This window comes from Mustela nivalis, assembly GCF_964662115.1.
Source record: "Mustela nivalis genome assembly, chromosome: 12".
NCBI classification, from domain to species: Eukaryota; Metazoa; Chordata; class Mammalia; order Carnivora; family Mustelidae; genus Mustela; species Mustela nivalis.
The window spans coordinates 51,239,347-51,253,282 of NC_139031.1; the positions used below are offsets into that span (position 1 = coordinate 51,239,347).

Here is a 13,936-nt window from a genome sequence, read left to right on the forward strand (position 1 = left end):
TTTTTAGTTTGATACAGTTCTACTTGCTTATTTTTTGTTGCCTTTGCTTTGGGTGTCAAATCTAAAAAATCACCACCAAGACCTCCTGCGAAGGAGACTGCCCCCTATGTTTTCATCTAGGAGTTATAGATTGTCTTCCATTCAAGTCTTCTTTCCATTTGGGTTGATTTTTGTTATGTTTAAGATAGGGGCCCAGCATGTCACCGCCCAATTTCCCAACACCATTTACTGAAAAGACTATTCTTTTCTCACTGTATAGTTTTGGCTTCTTTGTCAAATATTACTTAGCCATAGAAGTATGGGCTTATTTCTGGGTTCTCTATTCTGCCCCACTGATACATGTGTCTGTTTTTATGCCCATACCATACTGTTTTGATTATCATGGCTTTATAATGTAGCTTGAAATCAGGGAATATGATGCCTCCAGCTTTGCTCTTTCTCAAGACTGCTTTAGCTAGTTGAGACCTTTTTTGGTTCCACACAAATTTTAGGATTTTCATTTCTATTTCTGCAAATAATACACTGGAATCATGGTAAAGATGCAATGAATCTGTAGATCATTTTGGATAATATTGATACTTTAACAATATTAATTGTTCCAATCCACAAGCATAGGATCTTTTTCAGTTTCTGTCTTCAATTTCTTGCTATATCATCTTAGTTTTTAGTGCAGAGATCTTTCATCCCCTTAAATTTGTCCCTGCTTTTTTAATTCCACTGTAAATAACATTGCCTTAAATTTCTCTGATAGTTCATTATAAGTGTACTGAAAAGAAAATTTTTTTGTGTTGATTTAGTATCCTGAACATTGCTGGTTTCATTTATTAGTTCTAACAGTTTTTTTGGTCAAGTCTTTAGAGTTTTCCATAAATCATGTCATCTACAAGTACAAACATATTTTTTTCTTTTCTGATTTGGATGCCTTTCATTTCTTTTTCTTACCTAACTGTTCTGATTGAGACTTGTAGTACTAGTACTGTGATGAATAAAAGCGGTAAGAGTAGGTAGGTAACCTTGCCTTGTTCCAGATCGTAGAGGAAAAACTGTCAGTTTTCCACTGTTCACTCTGGTGTTGGCTGTGTGCTTGTCTTATATGGCCTTAATTACATTGAGGTATGTTCTGAGTTTGAGTTTGTTGTCTGAGGTGTATTCTCGGTTTGTTGAGTTTTCATCACAAATGAATGTTCTGTTTTCTCAAATGCTTTTTCTATGTCTATTGAGATGATAAGATTTTTATCCTTCGTTTCGTTAATATGGTGCATCATGTGGATTGGTTTGTCAATGTTGAGCCATCCTCGAATCCCTGGAATAAATCCCACTTCGTCGTGGGGTAGGGTTGCTTTAATATACTATTAAATTCAGTTTGTTCCTAGTTTGTTGAGGATTTTCTTATCTTTCGATCAAGGATATTGGCCTTGGTAATTTCTTTTCTGGTGACATCCTTGTCTGCTTTGGTAGGAGGATAATGTTGGCCTTGTAAAATGTTTCTACTTCTTCAATTGTTTGGAAGAATTTGAAGGATTAATATTCATTCTAATTTAAGTATTTGATAGACTTCACCAGTGAGAGCCATCTGGTCCTGTATAACTTACTTTTGAAATAACTTCACTCTTGTATGACAGGCATGTAAATTCTCATTTTATATTTTAGGAGGCCACTGGTTAGAATCTGAAGTACCAAGAGAAACCACAGAGGCCAGGGAGGCTTAACCAGCACTTCCCATTTCTAATGGAAACCCACACATGCAGAGTCAGCTATCTGAGCTCTTAGCTAGCCTCTTTCATCAACATAAATGATTGATTTAGTTGGCATCATGAACACCGGATCTGACTTTCTTGTTGATGAAAGGAAGAGTGCTCCAGATATCTGAGGAAAATGGAAATATTATACTTCTACCTCCACCGCTGTATAAACCAAAGAGGAAAGTCTAGATATCGAAGTATCCTAACAATTACACCCTTGGCTTTTTAGACTTGGATTTTGACCAGTCCTGTGGAAAACAGCTTACAGAAAAATTGTTTTTATGTGATTCCAGTGAGAAAATCAGCTGGATCCTACCATGAGAATATTGCCACCACTGCCCCAAAGGATCCTCCCAGTAAGAGCTCTTCAGTTTCCTACAAGAACAGAGGTAAGACTGCAGTAAGCTCACAGAGCTGGTTTTGAACCTTTAAGAACCATTTTAAATTAGGTGCTACACACAAACTCTGTGTGCCTGAGTTCAGTCTGAGACTTCCTCTCCTTGAGACACTCCTGAGTTGGGATACTGGGGCACAAGAGCTCCCCAACTCCGGAACAGGTGCCATCTACCTGTAAGTACTGAAGATCATTGAAACATACACCTCCTCCCAAATAATCCCCGACAACTGCGGATAACCAAATTGGCTTAAGTTAGCTCCTAACAGTGGACTCAGAGAAAAGACTGCTAAGAAAATAAAGTTAAAGATGCCTCAGACAGCTGTGCTCTCTTCTAAAAGCAAATTCTCACAAGTAAGAAGCAAACCCTGAAATCACCATCTATGTACTTCTACAGCTCTAATATTTGGATGTCAGCATCTTGCTTTCGGAATCCACACCATAGAATTTTCTCCCCTTTTTCCCCCCTAACACAGGTATTAGGACTCATTTGCAATAACCCATTTTTCATTGTGCTTTGTAATATGTTTCAATTTCTTTTGGGTAAGATTCCATTGTAAGTACATATTTATTTGTATATCACTAACAGGACTCAGTCCATTTCCTCTTGTAATGGAAATTTGAATTGCTACTGTCACTCTGTATTTTTTTCCAGTTGATATATTCTCGGATAGAAGTAACCCTCCCACATATTTACTTCAGAAGCTTCTGTCCATAACTTAGGTTTGCATTTATCCTCTAAAGTCTAAGTATTTTTCAAGAGTGATAAGATCTGAATCTTCTAGAGAGAACCCTCTTAGGAAGTTTAGCAGAAAAACTCTTCCCTTGTTTGACTGTTTTAGTATCATTTTATCAGCCTTTTAATTTCCCTTATCAACCACCATCCAAGAACCTTTTAATTTCAATTATTTTTCATGAACTCCAACAGCACCTTCAACATATACACATTCAATACATTTTTATATTTTATTTTCTTTTTAGGTAACACACAAAGACATAATTCACACTACCTTTTACTTATGTCTATTGATCAGTACTAATTTTTCTAAGAGATAGTATTTTACATTGGGGAGTTTTTGTTTTTTAGAAGGGAGGAAGAGGCAGAGGCAGAGGCAGAAGCAGGGAGAAAATCTTAAGCAGGCTCCATGCCCAGTTGTGGACTCGATCTCATGACTCTGAGACTGTGACCTGAGCCGAAATCAAGAACCGGTTGCTCAATGGACTGAGCCACCCAGGCACCCCTACATCAGGGAGTTTGTTTCCTTTCTTTCTTTCTTTCTTTCTTTCTTTCTTTCTTTCTTTCTTTCTTTCTTTCTTTCTTTCTTTCTTTCTTTCTTTCTTTCTTTCTTCCTTCCTTCCTTCCTTCCTTCCTTCCTTCCTTCCTTCCTTCCTTCCTTTCTTTCTTTCTTTCTTTCTTTATTTTTTTAAACAAAACTCTTCAATTCATAAAGAAACTGTATGTGTAATCCTAAAAGAGAGCCAGAAGCAAGTCCATTTCTGGGGAGTAAAGACAGTAGGAGTTCTGTTCCCCACTAGGTACCTCCTATTATAGGTTCCTGTCTACAAGGGGAATGTATTCCCTGGTCTCAGCTGCCCTGCTTGATGCCAGTGACTCAAGTGCCCCCATACTACTTTCCAGGCCGGTCTGCAGCTCCGTACACTTGTATAACAGTGTTCTGTTTTTATTTTCTCAATCAGCTATTTGGTGCCTAACGATCTACCCAAGAGGCCCAGAGCTGAACCACGAATGCAAAGTTTTTGGCCTGTGATCTGTGCTGCTCTGCTAGCGGTCGGCATTTCTGCTGGCATGAGGTGGTAAGGCCACACGCATGTGCACGTACAAGCATGAGCCCCATACCATGCTGGAAAACCCCACACCCAACTGGAAGCAGAATGTGAAAAACAGGGACGCCTGGGTGGCTCAGTTGGTTAAGCGGCTGCCTTCGGCTCAGGTCATGATCCCAGCGTCCTGGGATCGAGTCCCACATCGGGCTCCTTGCTTGGCAGGGAGCCTGCTTCTCCCTCTGCCTCTGCCTGCCTCTGTCTGCCTGTGCTCACTCTCTCCCCCACCTTCTCTCTCTGATAAATAAATAAAAAAAAATCTTAAAAAAAAAAGAATGTGAAAAACATGGACCATGCTCCTTGGAATGCAAAGTTTCTTCAATTGAAATGGATAAATCCTTTAGTCTTGGAATAAGCCCTTCACTTTTGGTGTTAAAAATTTCTTTTATAGTATAAAATAAGGGAGATGATATCTATGAGAACAGACATCTTAGAGATTCTTCCCAATCCTTTTTCCACCTCATTGAAACCTTTCTCGTCTGGTCTTTTGTTATCCCATATACCCCTTCCTTCTCATACAGAGAGGTGTGAATGTATACTCAGTTCGTGAGGTTCAGGCTGGTCTTTCCAACAATGCAGTGGGCAGGGGCCGTCTCCTGCTTACTATCCTATGACCAGGGACCAGCACACCACAGGCAATCAGCAAATACTTGCTGAGGCCCAGCAGACAGATCAAGGAGTCAACAGACGGCAATGTGAAATATTCTTCAGAGCAAGAGGAAATTTTGACATCTGCATCCTAATTTGCTCTGAACCAGCACCTGGACCACTTCTCTTCTCACAGGTCACAACTTCCTCATCTAAGCCATGGGTGGTGGTCAAAGGTGGCTTTAAACTCCATCTCTGGTCCTACCCTCTTCTCCAGACTCCGATGGCTATGTTCAACTATATCCTGTTCGTCTCTTTTTGAATGCATAATGGGCATGTTAAGTTAACTTTAGGCAGAACTTTTTATTTATCCTCATCCACCAAACAAGTATAAGGCACACCTCCCCTCAGGTTCCCTATTTCAATAAATGATATGTCCTTTATCCTGTTTATTCAGGCCACAGACCCTGAAATCATCCCTGATGATGCAAGTATTTGCTGATTGCCTGTGGTGTGCTGGTCCCTGGGCATAGGATAGTAAGCAGGAGACGGCCCCTGCCCACTGCATTGTTGGAAAGACCAGCCTGAACCTCCAAATCTCCCTACCTCCAAAAGACAAAAATGTTTTGCTGTTTTATGAAATTTCAAGAGCAGTGAACCTCAGATACAAGATACAAGGTCATGCCTTTCGTCTCTCTGATGGTCTTCCATTCCTTTTATGTAAATAATATAAAAAAATGCAAAGGGAGGAGCTAGGGTACTATGTTCAGAGAGGTGTGGTCCTGATCAGCAAAACACTATCAGGAGGGCAGAGCCTGACAGGGCCTGGGATTGGGACTGGACGAGCTGTCCATGAGAGTGGAACTGTCTTCCAGCAACTCGAGTATGAGGATGAAGGGCAGGAGGGATGGAAGACAGCACTCCTCCATGATAAAGCCATACTGGGTGGTCATTCACATGAAGGAAAGGAAGCTGGGGTCTTTGCTTGTTAACCCATGAAGATCTAGGACATTAGACTTGACCACCATGCAAGGGTAAGAGGATTTTGCAACATCTGATTTTCTGTCTGAGAAGAAGGAAGAGGGAGAAAGAACACAAGCCAGAATAGTAAGGAAAGCTCAACTAGGGCCTGAGGAAAAATATTATGAAAAGAAGAAAAATTTTAAAAAACATCCAGTAGATTTAAAGGAAGGTAATTCTACTGAGGTATCTAAGAACCTAAAAAAGAAAACTTACTTCACACTCTCAAAAGGCTAGAAGAAATGTTATAAAAACCCCATAATAAGGAAACAGTCCAAGACTTAGGAGAAAAAAAAAATAAAACAAGGGGATTTATGAAAGCACATATATGATAAAGTACAACAGCTCTTCCTAAAAATATCAAAAATATCTTAGGCCTATATATAATCCAATGTAGCAATAGAAATCTTAATGATGGAAAGCTATAGGCATTCCCATTAAAATAAAAAATAAAACAGAGATGCTGTTTTATTTGGTACTAAATTTGATATGCAAAAATTATGGCTATTTTAATACACAGAAAATTAATTTTTAGAAAGGAAGAGTAAAAAAATTCAAAGATTATGTGACTACCTACTCAGCAAACTCTAAAGTACAAAATGCAAAACCTACTGGAGTGTTCAATGGACTGGCTGGTAAAACAAACAAACATCTACCCTTCCCTCTCTCCCTCCATCCAATGGCACTCTTATTGTCCACCATGACCTGTGAGAAAATTTGGCAAGATCAAAAAAATAACGTAAAATACTGAGAAAGAACTTCAGAAATGTGTAGAACATGAGAAGATAGCTAGCCGCTTTACTGAAGGTCAGTGAAGACATTCTGACCAAACGACAAGAGGTGCCACATTCCTGGAGAAGATCATCTGTTATAAAGGTATTTATTCCTCTCATATTCATTAACAAATCATGGGCAATTCTCATAAATTCCTAACGAGATGAGTGGAGCTTCTCAAAATGATTCTAAAGTTCAGACTGAGTAAAAAAGGCTAAGGACACTCATAAAAAGAGAATATTCACAATTTACACTGTCGAGGAACAAAACTTAAGTCTTAAGTTATTAATAAAGCAGTATGGAAACATTTGATATTGTAGATACATGCATCACCTTCAGTTTAGTCTATATATTCTCATAGGATTTAAAAAAAATTTTTTTTTAATGTGAGAGAGAGTGGGAGAGAGCCCATGTGCTAGCGTGGGCAGAGGGTTAGGGCTGAAGGAGAGAGAGAATTTCAAGCGGGCTGCACACTCAGCTTGGAGCCCAACATGGGGCTCGATCCCATGACCCTGACGGCATGACCCGACCCCAAATCAAGACATTTAACCTACTGAGCCACCCAGGTGCCCCTCACAGGATTTTTTTTAATGTTAAGCTGATTCCATAGTTTATCTAGTAAAGGCAGTAGCTAAGTAAATGCGGACAAGGAGGAAGATATTATTCTACTAGATTCCAGAATATAATTACAAAGGTACAATAAGAAAAGCGGTATGGTATTCATGCGGGCTGAGATGAACAGATTTATAAACATTAAGAGTCAAAAAATAGAATACCATATATTTAGACATTTAGTTTATAATTATGAGACAGGGAGCATTTCAAATCAGTGGTGAAATATTATATAATAAATGGTGTTTGGAGAATCCAGGGGTGGGGAGAATAGAAAAGTCACCTTGTACTATACACCACAATCCAGAGCTAACCATTCAAAGTATTTAAGTTTATTTAAGTTAATTTAAATAGAATTCAGAATAATATTTTCAATAACCATGAAGTATAGAAATGTTTCCTTAAAAAATGTGTATGTGTAAGACATAAAATCCATGGAAGAAAAAATAAATATCGTTTGGTAATATAAATATAAAAAAGAAGTCATTGTCAACGAAGTTAAGATTGTGATGAACTTTGACAAACACTGGCAACATGTAAAGTAGACAAGAACATTATGGGCACAGGAATATTATCCAGATATACAGAGTTCCTATAAATCAACAAAAACTGTAATGAACCAGTAGGAAATTTGGTAAAGGGTATACATGAATGAAGGTGTTCTACAAGTAGGTAACTAGAATAAAGTACATGGGAGTGAAATATTTCACTCCATACACCAAATTCTTGGAATCGTTTCATTTTTTGGCCCTCTACCCCCACCCTGGGGGAGGCTTCTAATAAAAAGGCCAAGAGAAGTATGAAGAAAAATGTGAGAGATGTGGAAATACACTTCAGTTTGGAATATATACTTTGCATGCATTTATATACCTACAGAAAACTGGAAAGCAATATACTAATATGCTTTTGGTAGTTACCTCCAGGCAATATAATTAAAGCCTAATTTCTTTTCCTCATATGGTTCTATATTTTTAAATTCTCTACAATGAACACATATCTTATATCATCAGAAAGCATGCTTTCATTCTCTAAAATTAAAAAATCCTATGAGTATGTATGTGTACAAGCACACACACACACACACACATGCTCCCTCAGTAGACATAGACATAACAAGACAGATGGGTATCTGTCTCCAGCAATCACAGGCTACTACATACATTAAGTGTTCCTTTCCCCATGGCATCAGATGGCCAAGAAAGGAAGGCAAGAAAGAAAAGTTCTTGGGTTAACTACGTATACAAACGTGAAGGAGAGAAGGCATTTGGCATTTATTCATTGGTTTATTTCAGGCAATCCAAGGGCTCACATCTGATCATTAATGGGAACTGCTCTGTGGGATTCAGAGGTCACATTTTCATGCCAACAGGTTCTTACTGGCCTTGCATTCCAAATGGGATGTGGCTTTGGGTGGTGAGCATGGGTAATGGGGTGGCAACTACACATCATTGAGCTCGACCTGCCAGGTGTGCTCACCAACCCCATAATGCATTTAGCTTCCCATGTTGCCCAGCTAGGAATGTATGCAAGGGAAGGATCCACTCATCAGGAATTCGGAGTCCTTAGTACACATTGCTGAGTATCACAGTATATGAAACGAACACAGAGCAAGCCAGAATTCTTTAAAAACCCAGAGATGTGAGGGTAATATTTATGTATTGAAGAGAAAGACGTCGCCATTTTCTAGCAAAGAGATGACCCACTTTTATGCCATGGTGTTTCTCCCTCAGGGTAAGATGCTGACTACCACCCCTTCTCATGACGCAGCAACCTGAATGACAAGGCCAAGAAGGATGGGGACTGTTTGAGGGAGATGTCCTACTTCTCCTTAGCAGGAAACAAGCAAAAACAATACAAAACCCCCAAAACCTCTCCTACTCATTTTAGTAGAAAAGAGATTATTCAGTCAGTAATCCTGTGACAAGGTAGGGAAAATGATCCATATTGAACTCCAAGATAAAGTCTAGCGTGTACAGACGTAAATACTGAAAAGGGGCCTCAGAAATGAGATGAACTTAAAACTGGTCCCAGCTTTGGGAAGGCTTCCTGGACTGGAGTAAAAAAAAAAAAAAATGGGTGAGGGGAAAGACTGATGGATTTACTTATCTTTTAAAGACTTATTTATTTGAGAGAGAGAGAGAGGGAACGCAAGTAGGGGGTGAGGCAGAGCGAGAGAATGTCAAACAGGCTCCCTGCTGAGTGCAGAGCTCCATCCCAGGATCCTGAGATCATGACCTGAACAGAAACAAAGAGTCGGACGCTTAACCAATGGAGACACCCAGGTATCCCAAGACTGACGGGCTTCAAACAGTACAAAAATGTAAAATTTCTGTACATCCATCTGTACTGCATGAATATTAGTAAGTTCCGGGAGCAAAACCATATAATTATCTCAATAGATGCTGAAAAGGAATTTAAAAGATACTTTCCTTGACAAGATATAGCCAATGTATAAGACCTAATAGTGAAATATCAGAAACATCCTTATTAATGTAAAAATGAAGACAAAATTTCCATGACCATAATTATTTAATGTTCAGTAGATTTACCAATGCAATGAGGGAGGAAAGTAGATAAATAGAATATTAAAAAAGACAAAATATTACCTGCAGGCTATGTGATAGCAACCAACTAACAGAAACTACCAGAGAGGCTGGTTATAAACGTTGTGGGTTTAAAATTAAAAATCAATAGCTCTCCTATATACAAAAAAATACACCATCAGAAAACCTTATGAAAGAAACTTTCCTTCTAGAGAAAACTTTAAATAATGAAGATTAAGTTCTCCCAAATATGAAATAAGCCATCAGCATAATTTCAATCAAAATTAAAATGGAATGTATTTAGAATTGGAAAAAAAATGACCCTGATATTTTTCTAGATGTGTAGACATGTGAGAACAAAGAAAAACTAGACAAGAACAATGGGATATTTAATATAAGAATGTGTAATAAAACCTTAATAATTTACACAGTACAAGGCTGGGACTGTTAGTACAGAGACTTAACAAGAAAACAGAGGATCTAGAAATAGACCAGGTAGGACGTATAATAAAAGTTTATTACTCTAAATCAGCACATAAGAAAACATGGTGTTAAGATGAAAAGTCACTATTTTGGAAAAAAAATAACCTGAAACCTCTCTACTCCCTCTATACCATATATGATAATAGATATATTCTAGATGTAGTCAAGTTTTCAACGGAAAGCACAGAGGTACTGGCATGATGGGTTCTGTGGCTATCTCAAAATACATTTCTAATTTTATTCATAAAGGTCATGTGATGAGATAAGCAAATCCACTTCCTCTGACTCCTTGGGAGGCAGAGGTGGCAGGTGATACACAGGGCCAGCTTAGGGTCTGCGGAGGAAGCCTTGGTTTCCTACCAGAGCAGCCCAAGGTTGCCCACCCCCTCCTTCCTGCGAATACAGACCCCACTGCATGCGTGTGGCACTCACGAGGCAGGCAGCACCGGGAAGAGCACTGGCAGAAGGGGCAGACCAGAAAGCACGGGTCTTTTAATTGTTGATATTTTATCTGCTGCCCAATTGAGTTCTAAATGCTGCTAATGACAAGTTTTATCATCCTGGAGAGGAAGACTCTGCTAAGAATTCACAAGCCCCTCTAAATCCATAAAGGAAAACACTGATCCAACTAATAAAAAACTTCAAGTTATAAACAAATTCGAACCATATATATACTTAAAAGATTAAATGATGATAGGCAAAATACACGTAGCACATAGGTTAAGATGAACTGCATGGTATACAGTGAACTCTGATAAACGAAACCATGTGTAAGTCAATGCAAAAGTGGCCCTTCGGAGCTGAGCCTCCCAAGTTCCTCAGTGTCCTGCCTGTAGTCCCACACTCACAAGCCCACCCTGATTCAACAAGAGAGGGCTGAGACCCTGCCTGTGAGTAAGAAGCACGTCGAAGAACTGTCAGACGCATTTTAAAACCACTATTGGCTACATCTCTTGAACCTAGCAATACCCTTCCTAGGAATTTATCCCACAAGAAGCAAGCAAAGGTGTGTATAAAAGACATTGTAAAGGGCGCTTACTTTAGCTTCCCCCCACCCAAAGTGACAGAGAGTGTGAGATTGAGCAGATGGGTAGGAGCAGAGGGAGAGAGAGAATCCCAAAGCAGGCTCCACACCCGGCTAGGAGCCTGACACAGGGTTTGACCTCACGACCCTGAGGTCATGACCTGAGCTGAAATCAAGAGTCAATGCTTAACTGACTGAGCCACCCAGGCAGCCTTGCATTATTTCAAACAATAGCTCTCAAAATTTTAGCAGGCCTCAGCATTGCCTGGAGGGCTCACTACAACATACATTGTGCATGCCGTGCAGAGTTTCTGATTCCACAGGTCAGGGGTGGGACTGCAGGACCCGCATTTTTAATACATTTTTTAAAAAGATTTTATTTATTTATTTGACAGAGAGAGAGATCACAAGTAGGCAAAGCAGCAGGCAGAGAGAGAGGGAGAAGCAGTCTCCCTGCTGAGCAGAGAGCCCGATGCAGGACTCAATCCCAGGACCCTGAGACCATGCAGAGGCTTAACCCACTGAGCCACCTAGGCACCCCAAGACCTGCATTTTATTTTTATTTTTATTTTTTTTAAGCAGAATGTTTTGGGGTTTTGTTTTTTTTTTAGATTTTATTTATTTATTTGACAGAGAGAGATCACAAGTAGGCAGAGAGAGAGGAAGGGAAGCAGGCTCCCTGCTGAGCAGAGAGCCCGATGCAGGGCTTGATCCCAGAACCCTGAGATCATGACCTGAGCTAAAAGCAGAGGCTTTAACCCACTGAGCCACCCAGGCGCCCCAAGACCTGCATTTTAAAAACAGTTTCTAGGTGATGTTGATTTTGTTGCGCTGAGGAACAGACCTCGATAGGCAGTGATGTAGAACATTACCATCTCATGTTCTCTTATTGTACTTGTTTTTGTATTTCATAAAGACAATGTGATCTAAATGTTCCGCCCCGGAACAGAGAGAAAACTCTGGCCTTGTTATGACCCGGCGAAAGTATTCTTAGTAACATGTTGATGGGGATAAAACTCTTTGGGCAACTGAACCATAAATTCTGATCTCACATCAGCCCAGAACTGCTCAGGAAGATTAATGTGGAATTTAAGAATAGAGCAGCCGAGCAGCTTACCAACACTCCTACCTCCAGGGAGAGGTGTATTCCCGGCTAACACGCTGCCCCATCCTCTTTTCCTGGGGGCTCCAGGCTCCCCTGCGGCCTGGGCTTGATGGACCCAGAATACTAGAAGTAGCAGTGAAGGGGACATTTGTCTAAGTTACTACCCATTTCTATACCAGGAAGCCAAATTTTGCCTTCAGTTGGCTTCCTGCCGGGAGGTGAGAGGCGCTTCTAGTATTTGGTTACATTATAGCCCTGAGTGCTCCACTGACTTACCTAGTCATCTGGAGGGAAGAACTTCCAGCCTCGAGCATCTGGCTTGCCTTAAAGTTCTGAATAACTCAGGTCTGTAACTTAAACCTCTTCTGCCGCACCCTTCATGATTTTCAGCGCCCTGCTCATCCTAATTTACTTTCCAGCCTGATCCCCCTCCTTCTCCCTGGGTTGCAGTCATTGGGAGCCATCTTGGGTTTCTCTGAAGGCGTCCTGTCCAGTCCAACCTTCCTCGTACATAAATGCTATTTTCTCTCCCTGAAGGCTCCCCCCCGCCCAACTGCTTCTCTGTGGATTCCGGCCCATGCCTGACGCAGGCAGAACGCCTCCTCCAACAGAGCCCGGTGCAGAGAGGGATGCCACCTTCCTCTGTAACCCGAGTCACTACCCCAACTGTCCTGCACGATCATTGCTGGTGAGGGCCCTTCCCTGCAGGAGCAGCGTCAGCTCCTCCCGGACAGAGACCATGCCCAGCTCAAGCGAGCACTGCGCTGTCTGCTTGGACCCATGTTTTGCAGGTGCCCAGCATCACGGGACACTTCGGGAAGGTCTACTCCAGATGTGGGCACACGTGAAAAGGCAAATGTCCTTTTAAAACGAAAGGCTGCAATTCAGGCCCCTCGTATGGATCCGGAAACAGAACCGTGTCATGATTCCAAGAGCAGGTTTTAAATACTATGCAAGTAAACTAGGGTTTCTTACTTTGAGCTGTAGCTGCACCCTGGCCAGAAAGAATTTCCAGCAGTTTTCTCTGGAGTCCACCATGCCTAGACCACGAACTTCATTACGAATCCCAGAAATTATGTTGTCTGCATCTTCATCACTGAACAGATCAGGGATTTCTCCTGCCCCCAAAGGAGTGAGGAAAATTACTGAGAGACATTCACAATTCGAATTTTAGATAGGACTTTTCGGTGCTTGGAATGTTTTATCATACAAAGTTCAATTTAAAGGATAAAGAATTTGGAACCAGAAAGGTGTTTTTTTGTTTTTGTTTTTGTTTTTGTTTTTTTGCATTTACGAGACACACCCCCCACTGAGGACCAGCTCTCTTGGACACGCCCACCAAGCTTGTCCTTGTAGGAATAACATTTACTTCACTGAAGGCTCCTCTAAGGCACCTCACATCCATAAGCAAACTAAGAAAGCGATACACCTCAAATTAGTTAGGTTTATAGGTTTCTCCCCAAAGACTGCCCCAGCAAACTCTCAAAGACAAATTATCTCTCTTTAAAGTTCACTGCAACTGCAGATAATTTGTCATTGGGGAAGATCTTTCAAGGAATGTGTTGGTTTAATCACCTGATGCCAGCAAGTCATTAATCAGCACGAGGAAGCTCTCATCTAGAACCTGGGCATCTGTCAGCAGGAACACAGTGGGCATGTTCTTGGCTCCAGTTCTGATGTACAAATTGGCAAGATCTACCTGTAAGGAAGGGAGGCCATCATTCATGTGCTGTTAAAGTGCTGATGCGACGTGGGGTGGATGTGTGTGAGGGCTGGGAAGAGCTCAGTAACTATAATGCAGGAGCTTTC

The 13,936-nt window shown here is 40.7% G+C and overlaps 1 protein-coding gene across 1 annotated transcript in view; it reads right to left on the reverse strand.

Annotated features, from left to right (window-relative positions):
• DNAH11 (dynein axonemal heavy chain 11) overlaps nt 1-13,936 on the reverse strand; it is a 319,948-nt gene that overhangs the window by 124,771 nt on the left and 181,241 nt on the right. The window contains exons 53-54 of the mRNA XM_082693790.1: nt 13,703-13,826; nt 13,103-13,245 (exon numbers count right to left, since the gene is read on the reverse strand). Coding sequence (XP_082549916.1) covers nt 13,103-13,245; nt 13,703-13,826 — 267 coding nt within the window. The remainder of the gene's footprint in view (nt 1-13,102; nt 13,246-13,702; nt 13,827-13,936) is intronic.